The 21,203-nt window shown below is 30.2% G+C and overlaps 2 protein-coding genes across 2 annotated transcripts; both read left to right on the top strand.

Annotated features, from left to right (window-relative positions):
* The first annotated feature begins 1,160 nt into the window (after positions 1-1,160).
* On the top strand, positions 1,161-3,125 carry LOC108778190 (zinc finger protein 845-like). Its single transcript, XM_018545303.1, has 5 exons — positions 1,161-1,345; positions 1,456-1,665; positions 1,785-1,994; positions 2,527-2,736; positions 2,900-3,125. The coding sequence occupies exons 1-5, from the start codon at positions 1,161-1,163 to the stop codon at positions 3,123-3,125; spliced, it is 1,041 nt and encodes a 346-aa protein (XP_018400805.1).
* A 15,944-nt stretch (positions 3,126-19,069) lies between these two features.
* On the top strand, positions 19,070-20,859 carry LOC108778189 (zinc finger protein 28-like; the record flags this gene model as incomplete). The annotated part of the gene is made up of 6 exons (XM_018545302.1): positions 19,070-19,254; positions 19,363-19,572; positions 19,683-19,892; positions 20,056-20,265; positions 20,387-20,596; positions 20,811-20,859. Coding segments are annotated over exons 1-6 (1,074 nt in total), but the record flags the coding sequence as incomplete, so codon positions are not given.
* Between the last annotated feature and the right edge of the window lie 344 nt (positions 20,860-21,203).

The following is a 21,203-nucleotide window of genomic DNA, read 5'->3' as shown; positions in this document are numbered from 1 at the left end:
AATCTAACAACTATTCAATCTCAGAGAGGTAACTTTATAATTTTAAATATTTATAACTAACATTAAGTATTTATAACTAATTCTATTTGACATAGCTTTCTGTTACTTCCTTATTACTTTTCGTGATAGCTGTGACAGTTTATTATGATTTTATAGTACTTGAAATTATAACTGTTTTTTAGGATTTTTTATAATTTACAAAAGTATGAAATAGTAAAAGTGTCTAAATATATTTAGAACGTGTAAACAACGAAAGTAATATAAAGAACATTGTAGTAAAGTTAATTGAAAAATATCTCTGACGGATCAGAGAGTTGATTCTAAAAAAAGATTAATCCAAATGAAGAATAACGACACAAAAGAAGATGAACAACATCACCAACAAAAGCGCGGTAAGAATTACATTATAGTCCCTAATAATCAAACTTAGTTTTATTAATACCTTTGTGCATTAAAATTTGATCAGCAAAATTAATACATTAAGTAATACATCATGCAAAAATAAAAAAAAAGAAATTGAAAGGGTTATAATTATCATTTCACATCGTGTAACTTCAAAAATTTCGTGTAAAACTTTAAGATTTGATGAATAGTCATTTATGATACTGTAACTTCGTGAAATATGAGCAAGACTTATTATTGAAGTGATGGTGTGAAAGGTAGTGATTACATGATTTAAAATGGTTTTTTAAACATTTCGGTAGGGTGACTTTTCACGAAATTATATTTTTTCGAAGTTTGCCTGTTCTCGCAAGTTTAATTTTGTTGAGTAGAGTATTTTATAACTTATGAGAATAATGTTATTGTTTTCATGCTTATTTCATAACAACTGCTAATATTAAGTTAAGCGAACTGACTCCTCGACAACTTCAAATGGAAATAATAGAGACATACATATTGAAATTAGACCACACGTATGCAAAACATGTGATAAAGAGTTTTCATCAAAATACAATTTGCATCAACATGAGTCAATTCATACAGGAGAAAAACCTTATCAATGCGAATTTTGTAAATATAAATGTAGGTGAGTATTTAAGTGAACAACAACAGTTAGGACAATACTTTGGTTATTCAATATCAATGATTAAATTAACTGGTAAAAATTATAAATATTTCAACGGACGTTTCGCAGAATTAAAGCAAACCTAAAAGAACACATGGTAGCAAAGCATAACAATGATGAACGTTTCAAGTCTAACAAGGATCTATATATTGGAGGTGTATCATACAAATGCGGGACGTGTAATAAAGAGTTTAAGAGCAAATCGCATTTGACTAGACATCAAAGAATTCATACAGGCGAAAAACCTTATCAATGCGCATTTTGTAAAAATAAATTTTCGTGAGTATTTAAGTGAACCACAAGAATTATAGGGAAATGCTTTGGTAATTCATTATCAATGATTAAATTAACTGGTAAAACTAATAAATATTTCACCGGTCGTTTCGCAGCCTGAAAGGAGCCCTAACCCAACAGGTGGTGGCAAAGCATAACAATGATGAAGCTTACAAGTCTAATAAGGATCTATATATTGGAGGTGTATCATACAAATGCGGAACGTGTAATAAAGAGTTTAAGAGCAAAGGACATTTTAATAGGCATGTAAGAACTCATACAGGCGAAAAACCTTATCAATGCGAATTTTGTGAACATAAATGTAGGTGAGTATTTAAGTCAACAACAAGAGTTAAGAAAATAATTTGGTAAATCACACACACACACACGATACCATGAATAAGTTAACTGGTAAAAAGATAATTATTTTTTGGTCGCATTGCAGTCTGAAACAGAACCTAACAAAACACGTGAAAACAAAGCATAGCAATGACGAACACCTCAAGACTAATAAGGATCTATACACTGGAGGTGTATCATACAAATGCGGAATGTGTAATAAAGAGTTTAAGTGCAAATCGCATTTGCGTAGTCATAAAAAATCTCATACAAGCGAAAAACCTTATCAATGCGAATTTTGTGAACATAAATGTAGGTGAGTATTTATGTGAGCAACAACAGTTAGGACAATTCTTTGGTTATTCAACATCAATGATTAAATTAAATGGTAAAAATTATAAATATTTCAACGGTCGTTTCGCAGAATTAAAGCAAACCTAAAAGAACACATGGTAGCAAAGCATAACAATAATGAACGTTTCCAGTCTAATAAGGATCTATATATTGGAGGTGTATCATACAAATGCGGGACGTGTAATAAAGAGTTTAAGTACATAACGCATTTGAATAGACATCAAAGAATTCATACAGGCGAAAAACCTTATCAATGTGCATTTTGTAAAAATAAATTTACGTGAGTATTTAAGTGAACCACAAGAATTATAGGAAAATGCTTTGGTAATTCATTATCAATGATTAAATTAAATGGTAAAACTAATAAATATTTCACCGGTCGTTTCGCAGCCTGAAAGGATCCCTAACCCAACACTACCCGCAGGCACGCACGCACACGATACCATGAATAAGTTAACTGGTAAAAAAATAATTATTTTTTGGTCGCATTGCAGTCTAAAAGAGAACCTAAGAAAACACGTGAAAACAAAGCATAGCATTGATGAACATCTCAAGTCTAATAAGGATCTAAACACTGGAGGTGTATTATACAAATGCGGAATGTGTAATAAAATGTTTAAAAACAAACCGCATTTGCATAGACACGAAAGAACTCATACAGGCGAAAAACCTTATCAATGCGAATTTTGTGAACATAAATGTAGGTGAGTATTCAAGTCAACAACAAGAGTTAAGAAAATAATTTGGTAAATCACACACACACACACACACACACACACACGCGCGCGCGCGCGCGCGCGCACGCACACGATACCATGAATAAGTTAACTGGTAAAAATAATAATTATTGCAACGGTCGCATTGCAGTCAAAAAGAGAACCTAAGAACACACGTGAAAACAAAGCATAGCAATGATGAACATCTCAAGTCTAATAAGGATCTATACACTGGAGGTGTATCATACAAATGCGGAATGTGTAATAAAGAGTTTAAAAACAAAGCGCATTTGCATATTCATGAGATAACACATATAGGCGAAAAACCTTATCATTGTGAGTTTTGTGGAGATATGTTTAGGTGGGTACATCCTTGAATATCAAGGATAAACGGAATTGTTTGGTAATATTGTCCTATATATAATACTTAAAATATGTTGTAACAAATGATATATTGTAATGGTAACTTTATAGACATATTCGATCTCTAAAACAGCACAAATTTGTGTTTCATTAAAATAATTAACGTTACTACGAATCTAATGAATGTGAAAAGAATTCCCATACTAAATGATACTTGGTTATCATGTGGACTCGAAGCACCACGATAAAAGACAACATCCTTGCAAGGTATGTCCTTTAATATTATTACAAATGAAGGGCTAACAGCCAGATGTGTAACAAAGAAACTTTAATTCAAAATAATAAAGAAATTACAACAAACGTTTTGACGCTGCTCGGGTCATTATCAATGTTACAGTACATTATAATTATGAAACTATTTGAAATCTATAAAATATTCGGTAACGCAGTCCTCATATCCTTTACTGTTTCGAGTACATAAATTGAAATAGTCAAAGTGGTGAAATGTTTAAAGTCCTTGAATAAGAAACAGACATAGTTTTACTAGATAAAATGTTGAAAATTTATAAATAATACAAAAGAAAATAGATAGTTGAAATCATCATCATAGTAATAAAATTGTTACATTTAGAAATGTGAGCAAGTTAGCAATCAAAGTGTTACCGAGCAAATGATTTCGACGATGTCACATAACGTAACAGATACGTATGTATAAATTACGTTATGTGACATCGTCGAAATCACTTCATATGTCTTTTATATATATAGAGCTTTCTATTATATATTACCTTTAATATTAATGTTTTTCAATTCTTTCTCACTTAAACGCCTTTATGTTTACGCATATATACATTAATTAAAAATATGTTAATTTTCTGTTTGCATTAGAGTCTTCGTTATCAGATCCAAATGGCCACAAATCTGTAAATATTTGGATATAAATTACACTTTTTCGTTTGTGTGAAAGAAGACTTTAAAGAAGATTACTTTAAAGAACTTTAAAGAAAATCAGAATTTCGTGCCTTCAACCGACATTATTCAATCATAAAAAAATTATAAAATCAATTATAATATTCTCTTATCCTTTTTCACTTCTATGATATTATATATATAAACATTTTTTAATTATTATATATAATTATAATTAAAAAATATAAAGAAGGCTCTGTTGAATTAAATCATAATATATATGAAATGCCAATGAGAGCCAGACACTGGATATATGTGTGTAGAATATCGGTAAACTATGAAAGAAAGAAAGTCTCGTAAAAATATATTCGTCTTTGCTGCGTTTTGGAGAAATCATAAAAATGTAAAAACATTATCATTTCACTCTTTATGACATTCTTCAAAACTAAGCGAAACCAACATATTCCTACAAGCATTTTTCGTAGTTTATCGATTTTTAAGCGTTACCAATGTTTTCACGTTTAAGTTGCATAGACTCCGTAGGAAAAATTGTTTATATTTTAGGATCGCATATTGCAATCATAATGTCATAGAAACAAACCGCGATTGTATAGAGAATCAAATACAATTATAATTAATCTTAATAAAAGTAATGCGAAACAACGTTGAAAGAAGTTGAGGATATAGATATAATATACAGATATAATATACGATATAATCTCATAGGTAGGAGATATCCAGTAAATATAGTTTTTATACGAGATATTTTAATTTACATACTTAGTCGTATAAGTAGCACCCTTAAGAGCGCATATTATTTCTTAGAAGTAAGATTTAACTATTGAGACGGAATCAAATTAGTATTGCTTCATCATCCCTTTCTAATATTATACTAAGCATATTCTCTATAACTTTGTAAAGAAAAACGATATTTTATCAACGCTTCGTCAAAGAAATCAATCTTCTTTCAAAGATTTACTTAAAAAAAAAATTTACATACTATGACGTCAATTGATCTAAAAGTCAATCGATATCGAAGCATATCGTGTATTCAGGACATATTACACATATTTTAGAAATTCAGTTGTATCCTAGGAGAAATTTTATTCGCTAAAATTTTATAATGTTAAATTTTTGCATTATTAATGGATGATTGTATGTCTAAGGCCCGGTTGCACCAACACTTCTTGATTTTAAGCGAGACTTATAACTCTATCTATCTCGTTTTAAAGCCGAAAGGGAGACAGAGACAGAGACAGTTTAAGTTTCGCTTAAAATCGAAATCACGTTGGTGCAATCAGGCCTAAGCACGTTAATATTATAAGTTTTTATTATTTGAATATGGTAGAATATAATAAAATACGGACGTCAAAAGTCATTTTAGCAACATTGACTGTTAAAACATTTATTATTATTTTATTGTATATATACAAATTGCACACGTTATTATATTTTGGCGATGTTAAGGAAAAAATACGAAGGATATTACATAAATGGACGAGAATGTATAAGTCCATAGTACAGTCTCACAATGTTGAAAAATATAAATTATGACCGTAATGATTTATATTGATTTAAAAACTCTTATTTTAAGAGTTAATTATGTTTATGTGTCAATCAAGGATCATTTTGCACCTATAGGGATTGAACAACTGTTTTTTGTACATGTAATAATTCAATTTCCCCCAAAGATGGAAAACTTTCCATCATTGGGGGAAATTGAATGCGAGGGTATATCATAATCGAATCCACGAAGGGATTAAATATTGAGTGATATTATTGCATCTGTACGATCTTATAAATAAGTACTCGTGTATTTACCACTGTAAGCATTATATATTTGTACTCTTCTTCGATATTTGGTATATACTTACCAAAAGGTAACGTGACAGAATTAAATGACATCGTGTAATATTTTTGTCTTAAGGATTTTTTTTTATATATTCTATTAGATTGATTAAAATAAACCATACTATATAATTATACTGTATAATTAGTTAATTATACACTTATCAATGTTTATATATAAGTATCAGAAGGACTGGGATTTAAAATACTTTCATTTATACTACAGTTTTCTAGCAATAAAAGTAGATTTTATATTTTATATTTCAGCGGTGTACATGAAAGTATTACGTATTTTGTATTCAAATTGAAAGGTTGAAAGCTTTATGTATTTCATAATTTAAATAATAACATTAATCGTCAATCGTGGATTTTCTGAGGACATTCGGCATTGATCTCTGGACGCGCAAGCGCCGACCGGTGTATCTTCACCTACTTCTATTGCTCCCGGTCGTCGTAGAATCTGCGAAAATTCGGAACGTAACACGGTCGTCTATTTTCGTTTATCTGAACAAGCAACCGCCTCCCGTGACGCTGCTGATTTCAGTCAAGGTAAGGAAACCATTCACAAAGTGACCGACTACACGTTTCGCGACGGGACAGATACATTCGAAGAAGCTCGCCATTTAATGCAATAGCTCGCGAAGGACGATCCCTCGATAAGAGTGTTATTTTTGGTAACAAAATGCAAAATTGGTTCTACGGTTTCAATTAAGATTATCGTGATGCTGAAGACACGAAGTATAAGTCATTATACGTGGGCGTAATCATATATATTAGTAGCTATGTTGATGTGTTGTAATTTGTACCGATATAGTTATAGTTGATAAAATTAAATATTGCCATTAATGCACCAGTTTTAAGACATACTTATGCTGTGCTTATGTTCGCATAAGATTTTATATTTTTATTTTCTGAAACTATCAAATAAACAAAAGCAGAAATCTTAACAAGTTATAATACATTATAAGTTAATACACACACACATGACGAAAACTAATATTTTTTAATTAGTAAAATTAACGATCTGGATCTATACCTATAATTTTATATAATTCTATTTTTTTTAATTTATAGTTATAATTTATTTAATCATCTGATTGCTCTACATTAACTCTTATAATAATCTAACATTGAATTTTTAGCAGGTGAACGAGAAAACGTTCGATGTCGGCTCTTCTAGAAGTATGCGGGAATGATACCGGGTCGCCATCGATATCGAAGGCCGACGATAATCTATCCAACAGCGATGGACCTTTGATTAAAGGCATTATCCGCCAAAATAGTTGCGGCAGTATGCATGCGAGGTGAATAAGAAAATCGTGTATTAGATTTTTATAACAATAATTCCTATCCAACGAAAGTTCCAGAAATATTTAGTAAAATAAGTCAATCGTTAATATTGTTTTTTTAGCCGAAATTCAAAAACAATTAAATATAATTAATCAACAATTGATACAATCCAAGCTAAATTAAATTAAAATTTCAGATGATTAAATTTTTGCTTGGGCAATGTTAACCGGTTAAGTGGTAGGCTTTTTAAAACATTCCGTGCCAAAAGTGGTAGGCGTCAATTGTTAACTAAAATATACCAAAATTTAGCCCTGGGGGTTTTTTGGGTCGCTGATTTCATTTCAGAATATAGTTTTTACTTTGCAACTCCCTAAAAGAGTGAAGAATAAGGGTTGGGGGTGAAAATCAAATGTTTGTCAAATAATATTTTAGGTATTTTAGTCTAGTCCGATTGTATTTCTGGATTCAGTTTTTAAAGTCAAATGTGGGAGTTGTCATGGGAGCAGTTACGAAAGTCGCCGCTAGGTGTAAACATCATGAAAAATGAAAAAATAAATTATTATCCATTTTTCAAAAAATATGAAATTTTGCACACTCAACCCTTATTTTTCACCCCCTTCGGGGGTTGCAATGGAAAAACTAAGATCGGGAATGAAATCAGCGACCCAAAAAACAATAGTATACCAAATTTCAAGCAAATTCGTTGAATAATATAGAAGTTATTCAAGATGTGCATATATATGCTACAATACCCACTTAACCGGTTAATAGGACGATCGCGCTTCGTACGGCATGTCACCAAGGACGAAAAATCTACTAAAAGGCGTTATTGTCTCTGGATGTTGACTTAATCCAATCATGCCGCAACTTTTATTCTTCTTTCCAGTTATTGTTTCTCTTATATCGGAGATCAAAAGCTTTATTGAAAAGAGATATTGCTCATATATTATTTTTATTAAAAAAATATTTAGAAGCACATTAATCAAATATTCTTGTTGTATATTTTAAGGGTGACAGCGGAGGACCACTTGCCGTTTTTAACGCGGACCACCAGTGCATGTACAACGTAATTGGAGTTACCAGTCTCGGACGACTTTGCGGCAGTATCATACCTGGCGTGTATACCCGAGTCTATCACTACATTCCCTGGATAGAAAGAACCGCGTGGTCAGAATACTTCTAACATACCTCATTACTTCTTTGACTCTCGAATAGAGAACGTCGTGATACTCGTACGCACGGAAGATGCAGGGTCAAATGTGACCCAAGGAGTGATATTGTTTTTGAACGTTTAAAAAACAGTTTTTTTTATTATAATATAATATGTAGTAAATTATTTCAAATATGTGTAGAAGATGAAATAAAAACAAATTTATCGTAGAAATATCCCTTTCTTCATTTTCTTTATAGTTGAAATAAAAGTAAACAACTCTAACTCGCGAAACCCTGCGTCCGCCGGCGCAGCGCAGAAGATTAATTTAAATGTATCCATTATTTCAGTATCAAATACATTTTACAGGACTTAGAAAATATTTTAAAAATTCGCTTTTTTTTGTATTAATCTTTTAATATCTTATTTACATCAATTAAAATAAAAATTCGTATGAACTTTGTAAAATCGATGCATTGACTTATGTATGCGCGCGCACGTAGATTCATTACAAAATCGGCATACCATTTTGTTTCCGATATTATTTATAATCCGCTAATGTGTTTTTTAGTGAAATACGAGCTCGTATTTCGAACCGTACATTTTGCGTTTCCCTAAAGCAAACTGTGTAACTGTTGTACTAAAATCACTTTTTCTATGTTTTGTAATTTAAATTAATACCACGATTCTATTGTCTGATTTAAGAAAAAACAGAAAACATGATTTGCTTGAACTTTCCTAAAGAACATTTTTGAGGAGTATACACGATTTCGGAGACAATAAGTACAAAATGTCATGTCGATCCTCATAAGAGAATCACCAATATGTACATACATACGTATACAGGTATGTACATGTACGCGTATAAAAGATACACACATCAAGCATTGACTCAGTCGTTCCCAAGATGTTCATTTTGACGTGCTTATATTTATCAGCAAACAATTTCAAATTCAAACGTATTATTTTTGGTCTCGATCTATTCATCTAAAACCTAATTTTTGAATAAAAGTTTTTTAATCGTTAAAATAAAAGTTATTACATAAATCTAACAATTATCCAATCTCAGAGAGGTAACTTTATAATTTTAAATATTTATAACTAACATTAAGTATTTATAACTAATTCTATTTGACACAGCTTTCTGTTACTTCCTTATTACTTTTCGTGATAGCTGTGACAGTTTATTATGATTTTATTGTACTTGAAATTATTCCTGTTTTTTAGGATTTTTTATAATTTAGAAAAGTATGAAATTGTAAAAGTGTCTAAATATATTTAGAACGTGTAAACTACGAAAGTAATATAAAGAACATTGTAGTAAAATGAATTGAAAAATATCTCTGATGGATCAGAGAGTTGATTCTAAAAAAAGATTAATCCAAATGAAGAATAACGACACAAAAGAAGATGAACACCATCACCAACAAAAGCGCGGTAAGAATTATATTATAGTCCCTAATAATCATTCTTAAGACCGATCTACAATTGCGTAAACGTAGTTGTAAGTGAAGTTATAAGAAATGACCAATGACAGTCGAATATTCTTCTCGTATTCAACTGTGATTAGTCAATTCTTACAACTACAACTACGTTTACGCAATTGTAGATCGGGCTTTTGTTTTATTAATACCTTTGTGCATTAAAATTTGATCAACAAAATTAATACATTAAGTAATACTTCATGCATAGATAAAAAAAAGCAATTGAAAGGGTAAATCTAGGTATCTAAATTTCCTTTCTTTCATGTTCTGTACTATTTTTTCATTCTCTGAATTATTATATGTTGATGTAAAAATGAATATTTTGCTGCAATGTTGAATAAATCGGTGAAAAAAATCGTACAGAGGTCGACAAAAAAGAAAATTACATACAAAAAATGATTCCATCTTTCGGAAGCCATGAAATCCATTTGTGCATAATTATCATTTCGCATCGTGCAACTTCAAAAATTTCGTGTAAAACTTTAAGATTTGGTGAACAGTCATTTATGATACTGTAACTTCGTGAAATATGAGCAAGACTTATTGAAGTGACGGTGTGAAAGATAGTGATTACATGATTTAAAATGGTTTTTAAATATTTCGGTAGGGTGATCTTTTACGAAATTATATTTTTTCGAAGTTTACCTGTTCTCGCAAGTTTAATTTTGTTGAGTAGAATATTTTATAAGTTATGAGAATTATGTTATTGTTTTCATGCTTATTTCATAACAACTGCTAATATTAAGTTAAGCGAACTGACTCCTCGACAACTTCAAATGGAAATAATAGAAACATACTTATTGAAATTAGACCACACGTATGCAAAACATGTGATAAAGGGTTTTCATCAAAATTCAATTTGCATCGTCATAAGACAATTCATACAAGAGAAAAACCTTATCAATGCGAATTTTGTAAATATAAATCTAAGTGAGTATTTCATCAAGTGAACAACATCAGTTAGGACAATACTTTGGTTATTCAATATCAATGATTAAATTAACTGGTAAAAATAATAAATATTTCAACGGTCGTTTCGCAGAAGTAAAGCAAACCTAAAAGAACACATGGTAGCAAAGCATAACAAAGATGAACGTTTCAAGTCTAATAAGGATCTATATATTGGAGATGTATCATACAAATGCGGAACGTGTAATAAAGAGTTTAAGTGCAAATCGCATTTGAAAAGTCATAAAAAATCTCATACAGGCGAAAAACCTTATCAATGCGAATTTTGTGAATATAAATGTAGGTGAGTATCTAAGTGAACAACAACAGTTAGGACAATACTTTGGTTATTCAATATCAATGATTAAATTAACTGGTAAAAATAATAAATATTTCAACGGTCGTTTCGCAGAAGTAAAGCAAACCTAAAAGAACACATGGTAGCAAAGCATAACAAAGATGAACGTTTCAAGTCTAATAAGGATCTATATATTGGAGGTGTATCATACAAATGCGGGACGTGTAATAAAGAGTTTAAGTACATAACGCATTTGAATAGACATCAAAGAATTCATACAGGCGAAAAACCTTATCAATGTGCATTTTGTAAAAATAAATTTACGTGAGTATTTAAGTGAATCACAAGAATTATAGGAAAATGTTTTGGTAATTCATTATCAATGATTAAATTAACTGGTAAAACTAATAAATATTTCACCGGACGTTTCGCAGCCTGAAAGGATCCCTAACCCAACATGTGGTGGCAAAGCATAACAATGATGATGCTTACAAGTCTAATAAGGATCTATATATTGGAGGTGTATTATACAAATGCGCAACGTGTAATAAAGAGTTTAAGTGCAAATCGCATTTGCATAGACATAAAAAATCTCATACAGGCGAAAAACCTTATCAATGCGAATTTTGTGAACATAAATGTAGGTGAGTATTTAAGTCAACAACAAGAGTTAAGAAAATAATTTAGTAAATCACACACACACACACACACACACACACACACACACACACCCGCAGGCACGCACGCACACGATACCATGAATAAGTTAACTGGTAAAAAAATAATTATTTTTCGGTCGCTTTGCAGTCTAAAAGAGAACCTAAGAAAACACGTGAAAACAAAGCATAGCAATGATGAACATCTCAAGTCTAATAAGGATCTAAACACTGGAGGTGCATTATACAAATGCAGAATGTGTAATAAAGAGTTTAAGTGCAAATCGCATTTGCATAGACACGAAAGAACTCATACAGGCGAAAAACCTTATCAATGCAAATTTTGTGAACATAAATGTAGGTGAGTATTTAAGTCAACAACAAGAGTTTAGAAAATAATTTGGTAATTCACACACACACACACACACGCACGCGCACGATACCATGAATAAGTTAACTGGTAAAAATAATGATTATTGCAACGGTCTCATTGCAGTCAAAAAGAAAACCTAAGAAGACACATAAAAACAAAGCATAGCATTGACGAACATCTCAAGTCTAATAAGGATCTATACACTGGAGGTGTATCATACAAATGCGGAATGTGTAATAAAGAGTTTAAAAACAAAGCGCATTTGCATATTCATGAGATAACACATATAGGCGAAAAACCTTATCACTGTGAGTTTTGTGGAGATATGTTTAGGTTGGTACATCCTTGAATATCAAGAATAAACGGAATTATTTGGTAATATTGTCCTATATATAATACTTAAATTATGTTGTAACAAATGATATATTGTAACTGTAACTTTATAGACATATTCGATCTCTAAAACAGCACAAATTTGTGTTTCATTAAAATAATTAATGTTATTACGAATCTAATGAATGTGAAAAGAATTCCCATACTAATGGTACTTGGTTATCATGTGGACTCGAAGCACAAAGATAAAAGACAACATTCTTGCAAGGTATGTCCTTTAATATTATTACAAATGAAGGGCTAACAGCCAGATGTGTAACAAAGAAACTTTAATTCAAAATAATAAAGAAATTACAACAAACGTTTTGACGCTGCTCGGGTCATTATCAATGTTACAGTACATTATAATTATGAAACTATTTGAAATCTATAAAATATTCGGTAACGCAGTCCTCATATCCTTTACTGTTTCGAGTACATAAATTGAAATAGTCAAAGTGGTGAAATGTTTAAAGTCCTTGAATAAGAAACAGACATAGTTTTACTAGATAAAATGTTGAAAATTTATAAATAATACACAAGAAAACAGATAGTTGAAATCATCATTATAGTAATAAAATTGTTACGTTTAGAAATGTGAGCAAGTTAGCAATCGAAGTGTTACCGAGCAAATGATTTCGACGATGTCACATAACGTAATAGATACGTATGTATAGATGTCGAAATCACTTCATACGTCTTTTATACATATATAGAGCTTTCTATTATATATTACCTTTAATATTAATGTTTTTCAATTCTTTCTCACTTAAACGCCTTTATGTTTACGCATATATACATTAATTAAAAATATGTTAATTTTCTGTTTGCATTAGAGTCTTCGTTATCAGATCCAAATGGCCACAAATCTGTAAATATTTGGATATAAATTACACTTTTTCGTTTGTGTGAAAGAAGACTTTAAAGAAGATTACTTTAAAGAGCTTTAAAGAAAATCAGAATTTCGTGCCTTCAACCGACATTATTCAATCATAAAAAAATTATAAAATCAATTATAATATTCTCTTATCCTTTTTCACTTCTATGATATTATATATATAAACATTTTTTAATTATTATATATAATTATAATTAAAAAATATTAAGAAGGCTCTGTTGAATTAAATCATAATATATATGAAATGCCAATGAGAGCCAGACACTGGATATATGTGTGTAGAATATCGGTAAACTATGAAAGAAAGAAAGTCTCGTAAAAATATATTCGTCTTTGCTGTGTTTTGGAGAAATCATAAAAATGTAAAAACATTATCATTTCACTCTTTATGACATTCTTCAAAACTAAGCGAAACCAACATATTCCTACCAGCATTTTTCGTAGTTTATCGATTTTTAAGCGTTACCAATGTTTTCACGTTTAAGTTGCATAGACTCCGTAGGAAAAATTGTTTATTTTTTAGGATCACATATATTGCAACCATAATGTCATAGAAACAAACCGCGATTGTATAGAGAATCAAATACAATTATAATTACTCTTAATAAAAGTAATGCGAAACAACGTTGAAAGAAGTTAAGGATATAAATATAATATACAGATATAATATACGGTATAATCTCATAGGTAGGAGATATCCAGTAAATATAGTTTTTATACGAGATATTTTAATTTATATACTTAGTCGTATAAGTAGCATCCTTAGGAGCGCATATTATTTCTTAGAAGTAAGATTTAGCTATGGAGACGGAATCAAATCAGTATTGCTTCATCATCCCTTTCTAATATTATACTGAGCATATTCTCTATAACTTTGTAAAGAAAAACGATATTTTATCAACGCTTCGTCAAAGAAATCAAACTTTTCTCAAAGATTTATTTAGAAAAAAAATTTACATACTATGACGTCAATTGATCTAAAAGTCAATCGATTTCGAAGCATATCGTGTATTCAGGACATATTACACATATTTTAGAAATTCAGTTGTATCCTAGGAGAAATTTTATTCGCTAAAATTTTATAATGATAAATTTTTGCATTATTAATGGATGATTGTATGTCTAAGGCCTGGTTGCACCAACACTTCTTGATTTTAAGCGAGACTTATAACTCTATCTACCTCGTTTTAAAGCCGAAAGGGAGACAGAGACAGAGACAGTTTAAGTTTCGCTTAAAATCGAAATCACGTTGGTGCAATCAGGCCTAAGCACGTTAATATTATAAGTTTTTATTATTTGAATATGGTAGAATATAATAAAATACGGACGTCAAAAGTCATTTTAGCAACATTGACTGTTAAAACATTTATTATTATTTTATTGTATATAATATACAAATTGCACACGTTATTATATTTTGGCGATGTTAAGGAAAAAATACGAAGGATATTACGTAAATGGACGTGAATGTACAACATCCATAGAATAGTCTCACAATGTTGAGAAATATAAATTATCACCGTAATAATTTATATTAATTTGAAAACTCTTATTTTAAGAGTTAATTATATGTTTATGTGTCAATCAAGGATTATTTTGCACCTATAGGGATTGACTTGTAATATTGATAAAGCATTTAATGTACGAAACATACCAGCTCTCACTGCTTATTCTTTTAAATTACTTAAATGTATAATAATTAATACTTTCACTTACGTCTTCGCCTGATTTAATGTAGTACATTCAAGCGTATTATAGACGATATGATTTTCCTGAAATTAAAGCTACACATTGTACTAAATAACGTTCATTCATTTTTGCAGTTACAGTGACATTTCGTTTCAGTGTTGAGACATCAGCAATTAGGAGCTGTACTTTTATGTTCGTCATGTATACAAAGTTTATGAAAATATCGTGATTTTCTTTGTAGGGCTCAAGCTAACTTCGATATTTTAATTAGAAACGACATTGCAAGGATGAAACGTGAAAAAAAAAACTTTTGACTAAGAATAAATGAAATCGTTGGAAGTATTTAATTTTCATAAACATATTTGTTAGTCCATTTTATGAATCTTCGCTTCTTCCGAGTGCGCTTCCGGTAATTTACATGTACAAAAAACAGTTTTCCATCATTGGGGGAAATTGAATGCGAGGGTATATCATAATCGAATCCACGAAGGGATTAAATATTGAGTGATATTATTGCATCTGTACGATCTTATAAATAAGTACTCGTGTGTTTACCACTGTAAGCATTATATATTTGTACTCTTCTTCGATATCTGATAGATACTTACCAAAAGATAACTTGACAGAATTAAATGACATCATGTAATATTTTTGTCTTAAGGATTTTTTTTTATATATTCTAGTAGATTGATTAAAATAAACCATACTATATAATGATACTGTATAATTAATTAATTACACTTATCAATGTTTATATATAAGTATCAGAAGGACTGGGCATGTATTTAAAATACTTTCATTTATACTACAGTTTTCTCGCAATAAAAGTAGATTTTGTATTTTATATTTCAGCGATGCACATGAAAGTATTACGTATTTTGTATTTAAAATTGAAAGGTTGAAAGGTCGATTTTTACCCCAAAAAACGATAACATACATTAAAATTGATGCCAATTTGCGAATTTTCAATAAAACAACAAAATCATGTGTACTTCCAAAGTAGAAGTAACATATTTTAAGAAAAATTTTGGATTTTTGTTCTAGATGTCATAGAAGTGCTAAAACAGACAACGCCGTTTGTTGTTACGAAAAAAACACAATTTTGACTATGATAGTGCCACGGCGCCATTTTGTAAAATAAATTGACAAAAAAATTTGTGTGTGCACTTCAATATATGTTTAATCATGCCTCAAAATTTCATTTAAATCCATTCGTTAGTAACCGAGAAAAATATTCCCAAAAAACGATTCATTTTTCAGCGCGCCAAGGTAGTATAACCCCTTAATTTAAATGTATCCATTATTTCAGTATCAAATACATTTTACAGGACTTAGAAAATAATAAAAAAATTCGCTTTTATTTGTATTAACCTTCTAATATGTTATTTACATCAATTAAAATAAAAATTCGTATGAACTTTGTAAAATGGATGCATTGACTTGTGTATGCGCGCGCACGTAGATTCATTACGAAATCGGCATACCATTTTGTCTTCGATATTATTTATAATCCGCTAATGTGTTTTTTAGTGAAATATTTCGACCGTACTTTTTACGTTTCCTTAAAGCAAACTGTGTAACTGTTGTACTAAAATCACTTTTTCTATGTTTTGTAATTTCAATTAATACCACGATTCTATTGTCTGCTTTAAAAAAAAACAGAAAACATGATTTGTTTGAACTTTCCTAAAGAACATTTTTGGGAAGTATACACGATTTCGGAGACAATAAGTACAAAATGTCATGTCGATCCACATAAGAGAATCACCAATATGTACATATGTACATACGTATACAGGTATGTATATGTACGCGTATAAAAGATACACACATCAAGCCTTGACTCAGTCGTTCCCAAGATGTTCATTTTAATGTGCTTATATTTGTCAGCAAACAATTTCAAATTCAAACGTATTATTTTTGGTCTCGATCTATTCATCTAAATCCTAATTTTTGAATAAAAGTTTTTTAATCGTTAAAAAGTAAAAGTTATTACATAAATCTAACAACTATCCAATCTCAGAGAGGTAACTTTATAATTTTAAATATTTATAACTAACATTAAGTATTTATAACTAATTCTATTTGACACAGCTTTCTGTTACTTCCTTATTACTTTTCGTGATAGCTGTGACAGTTTATTATGATTTTATTGTACTTGAAATTATTACTGTTTTTTAGGATTTTTTATAATTTAGAAAAGTATGAAATAATAAAAGTGTATGAATATATTTAGAACGTGTAAACTACGAAAGTAATATAAAGAACATTGTAGTAAAGTGAATTGAAAAATATCTCTGATGGATCAGAGAGTTGATTCTAAAAAAAGATTAATCAAAATGAAGAATAACGACACAAAAGAAGATGAACACCATCACCAACAAAAGCGCGGTAAGAATTACATTATAGTCTCTAATTATCATTCTTAGTTTTATTAATACCTTTGTGCATTAAAATTTGATCAACAAAATTAATACATTAAATAATACATCATGCAAAAATAAAAAGAAGCAACTGAAAGGATAAATCTTGGTATCTAAATTTCCTTTCCTTCGTGCTCTGTACTATTTTTTCATTCTCTGAATTATTATACGTTGATGTAAAAATGAACATTTTGCTGCAACGTCGAATAATTCGGTGAAAAAAATCGTACAGAGGTCGACAAAAAGGAAAATTACATACAAAAAACGATTCTATCTTTCGGAAGCCATGAAATCCATTTGTGCATAATTATCATTTCGCATCGTGCAACTTCAAAAATTTCGTGTAAAACTTTAAGATTTGGTGAACAGTCATTTATGATACTGTAACTTCGTGAAATATGAGCAAGACTTATTGAAGTGACGGTGTGAAAGGTATAAGTGATTACATGATTTAAAATGGTTTTTTAAACATTTCGGTCGGATGACCTTTTGCGAAATTATTCTTTTTCGAAGTTTACCTGTTCTCGCAAGTTTAATTTTGTTGAGTAGAGTATTTTATAAATAAATTAAAGAAAACTCTCGAAAGTTTCAAATAACAAGAATAATAAGGCTAATGAGAGCCTTTTCGCTGTTATTAGTGCGATCATATATAAGATATGTTAAAGTGTGAATATTATATACTACGTAAGTAGTTCCCCCCCATTATTATTTAAAGAAAGAACTTTGTGAAGAATATCTCTACGTCGACTTGCCAACAGAGGTCTATAGTTAATCGTGTTAATTCTCGCAAGTGCCGAATTACATGATTATTTGTTTATATAAAACTTTTTTCTAACATCTCACCCAGGCGTCTAAGGTAGGCTCGCACTACATTATCTTACTGATGAGTCTAGTAGTGGAAGCCGGGATGAAACGCCAACTCGTGATATTCTTCACAATTCTTATTTTTCTTAGATTTAAATTTATTTCTACTTTAATATTATAATTTAAGAATTTAATATATGTCTTTCAACATATTATTAAGATCCATTTTTAGATGCTATCAGCATCAAAAATTGTGATATTACTACGGTAGTTGATTAGATTTGCGTTTTAAGTTCGACGGATGTTTGGCGCGCAATGGGGGAGAACTACTTACGTAGTATATAATATTCACACTTTAACATATCTTATATATGATCGCACTAATTACAGCGAAAAAGCTCTCATTAGCCTTATTATTCTTCTAATTTGAGTATTTTATAAGTTATGAGAATTATGTTATTGTTTTCATGCTTATTTCATAACAACTGCTAATATTAAGTTAAGCGAACTGACTCCTCGACAACTTCAAATGGAAATAATAGAGACATACTTATTGAAATTAGACCACACGTATGCAAAACATGTGATAAAGAGTTTTCATCAAAATCCAATTTGTATCATCATGCGACAATTCATACAGGAGAAAAACCTTATCAATGCGAATTTTGTAAATATAAATCTAGGTGAGTATTTCAGTGAACAACAACAGTTAGGACAATACTTTGGTTATTCAATATCAATGATTAAATTAACTGGTAAAAATAATAAATATTTTAACGGCCGTTTCGCAGAACTAAAGGAAACCTAAAAGAACACATGGTAGCAAAGCATAACAATGATGAACGTTTCAAGTCTAATAAGGATCTATATATTGGAGGTGTATCATACAAATGCGGGACGTGTAATAAAGAGTTTAAGTACACAACGCATTTGAACAGACATCAAAGAATTCATACAGGCGAAAAACCTTATCAATGCGAATTTTGTAAATATAAATCTAGGTGAGTATTTCAGTGAACAACAACAGTTAGGATAATACTTTGGTTCTTCTATATCAATGATTAAATTAATTGGTAAAAATAATAAATATTTTAACGGTCGTTTCGCAGAACTAAAGGAAACCTAAAAGAACACATGGTAGCAAAGCATAACAATGATGAACGTTTCAAGTCTAATAAGGATCTATATATTGGAGGTGTATCATACAAATGCGGGACGTGTAATAAAGAGTTTAAGTACATAACGCATTTGAATAGACATCAAAGAATTCATACAGGCGAAAAACCTTATCAATGTGCATTTTGTAAAAATAAATTTACGTGAGTATTTAAGTGAATCACAAGAATTATAGGAAAATGTTTTGGTAATTCATTATCAATGATTAAATTAACTGGTAAAACTAATAAATATTTCACCGGACGTTTCGCAGCCTGAAAGGATCCCTAACCCAACATGTGGTGGCAAAGCATAACAATGATGATGCTTACAAGTCTAATAAGGATCTATATATTGGAGGTGTATTATACAAATGCGCAACGTGTAATAAAGAGTTTAAGTGCAAATCGCATTTGCATAGACATAAAAAATCTCATACAGGCGAAAAACCTTATCAATGCGAATTTTGTGAACATAAATGTAGGTGAGTATTTAAGTCAACAACAAGAGTTAAGAAAATAATTTGGTAAAACACACACACACACACACACACACACACACACACACACACCCGCAGGCACGCACGCACACGATACCATGAATAAGTTAACTGGTAAAAAAATAATTATTTTTTGGTCGCATTGCAGTCTAAAAGAGAACCTAAGAAAACACGTGAAAACAAAGCATAGCATTGATGAACATCTCAAGTCTAATAAGGATCTAAACACTGGAGGTGTATTATACAAATGCGGAATGTGTAATAAAATGTTTAAAAACAAACCGCATTTGCATAGACACGAAAGATCTCATACAGGCGAAAAACCTTATCAATGCGAATTTTGTGAACATAAATGTAGGTGAGTATTTAAGTCAACAACAAGAGTTAAGAAAATAATTTGGTAAATCATGCACGCACGCACACGATACCATGAATAAGTAACTGGTAAAAAAAAAAATTATTTTTCGGTCGCATTGCAGTCTAAAAGAGAACCTAAGAAAACACGTGAAAACAAAGCATAGCAATGATGAACATCTCAAGTCTAATAAGGATCTATACACTGGAGGTGTATCATACAAATGCGGAATGTGTAATAAAGAGTTTAAAAACAAAGCGCATTTGCATATTCATGAGATAACACATATAGGCGAAAAACCTTATCATTGTGAGTTTTGTGGAGATATGTTTAGGTGGGTACATCCTTGAATATCAAGGATAAACGGAATTATTTGGTAATATTGTCCTATATATAAAAATATGTTGCAACAAATGATATATTGTAATGGTAACTTTATAGACATATTCGATCTCTAAAACAGCACAAATTTGTGTTTCATTAAAATAATTAACGTTATTACAAATCTAATGAATGTGAAAAGAATTCCCATACTAAATGATACTTAGTTATCATGTGGACTCGAAGCACAACGATAAAAGACAACATCCTTGCAAGGTATGTCCTTTAATATTATTACAAATGAAGGGCTAACAGCCAGATGTGTAACAAAGAAACTTTAATTCAAAATAATAAAGAAATTACAACAAACGTTTTGACGCTGCTCGGGTCATTATCAATGTTACAGTACATTATAATTATGAAACTATTTGAAATCTATAAAATATTCGGTAACGCAGTCCTCATATCCTTTACTGTTTCGAGTACATAAATTGAAATAGTCAAAGTGGTGAAATGTTTAAAGTCCTTGAATAAGAAACAGACATAGTTTTACTAGATAAAATGTTGAAAATTTATAAATAATACAAAAGAAAACAGATAGTTGAAATCATCAACGTAGT

Source organism: Cyphomyrmex costatus, unplaced genomic scaffold, assembly GCF_001594065.2.
Source record: "Cyphomyrmex costatus isolate MS0001 unplaced genomic scaffold, Ccosl1.0 scaffold496, whole genome shotgun sequence".
NCBI lineage: Eukaryota > Metazoa > Arthropoda > Insecta > Hymenoptera > Formicidae > Cyphomyrmex > Cyphomyrmex costatus.
This window is presented reverse-complemented; position numbering and strand designations above follow the sequence as displayed.

Bases quoted from the DNA above. Each gene is read 5' to 3' on its own strand.
- LOC108778190 (XM_018545303.1), top strand. From the start codon at position 1,161: ATGGTAGCAAAGCATAACAATGATGAACGTTTCAAGTCTAACAAGGAT. The intron at 1,346-1,455 runs GTGAGTATTTAA...GTCGTTTCGCAG, and splicing joins TTTTGTAAAAATAAATTTTC to CCTGAAAGGAGCCCTAACCC. The intron at 1,666-1,784 runs GTGAGTATTTAA...GTCGCATTGCAG, and splicing joins TTTTGTGAACATAAATGTAG to TCTGAAACAGAACCTAACAA.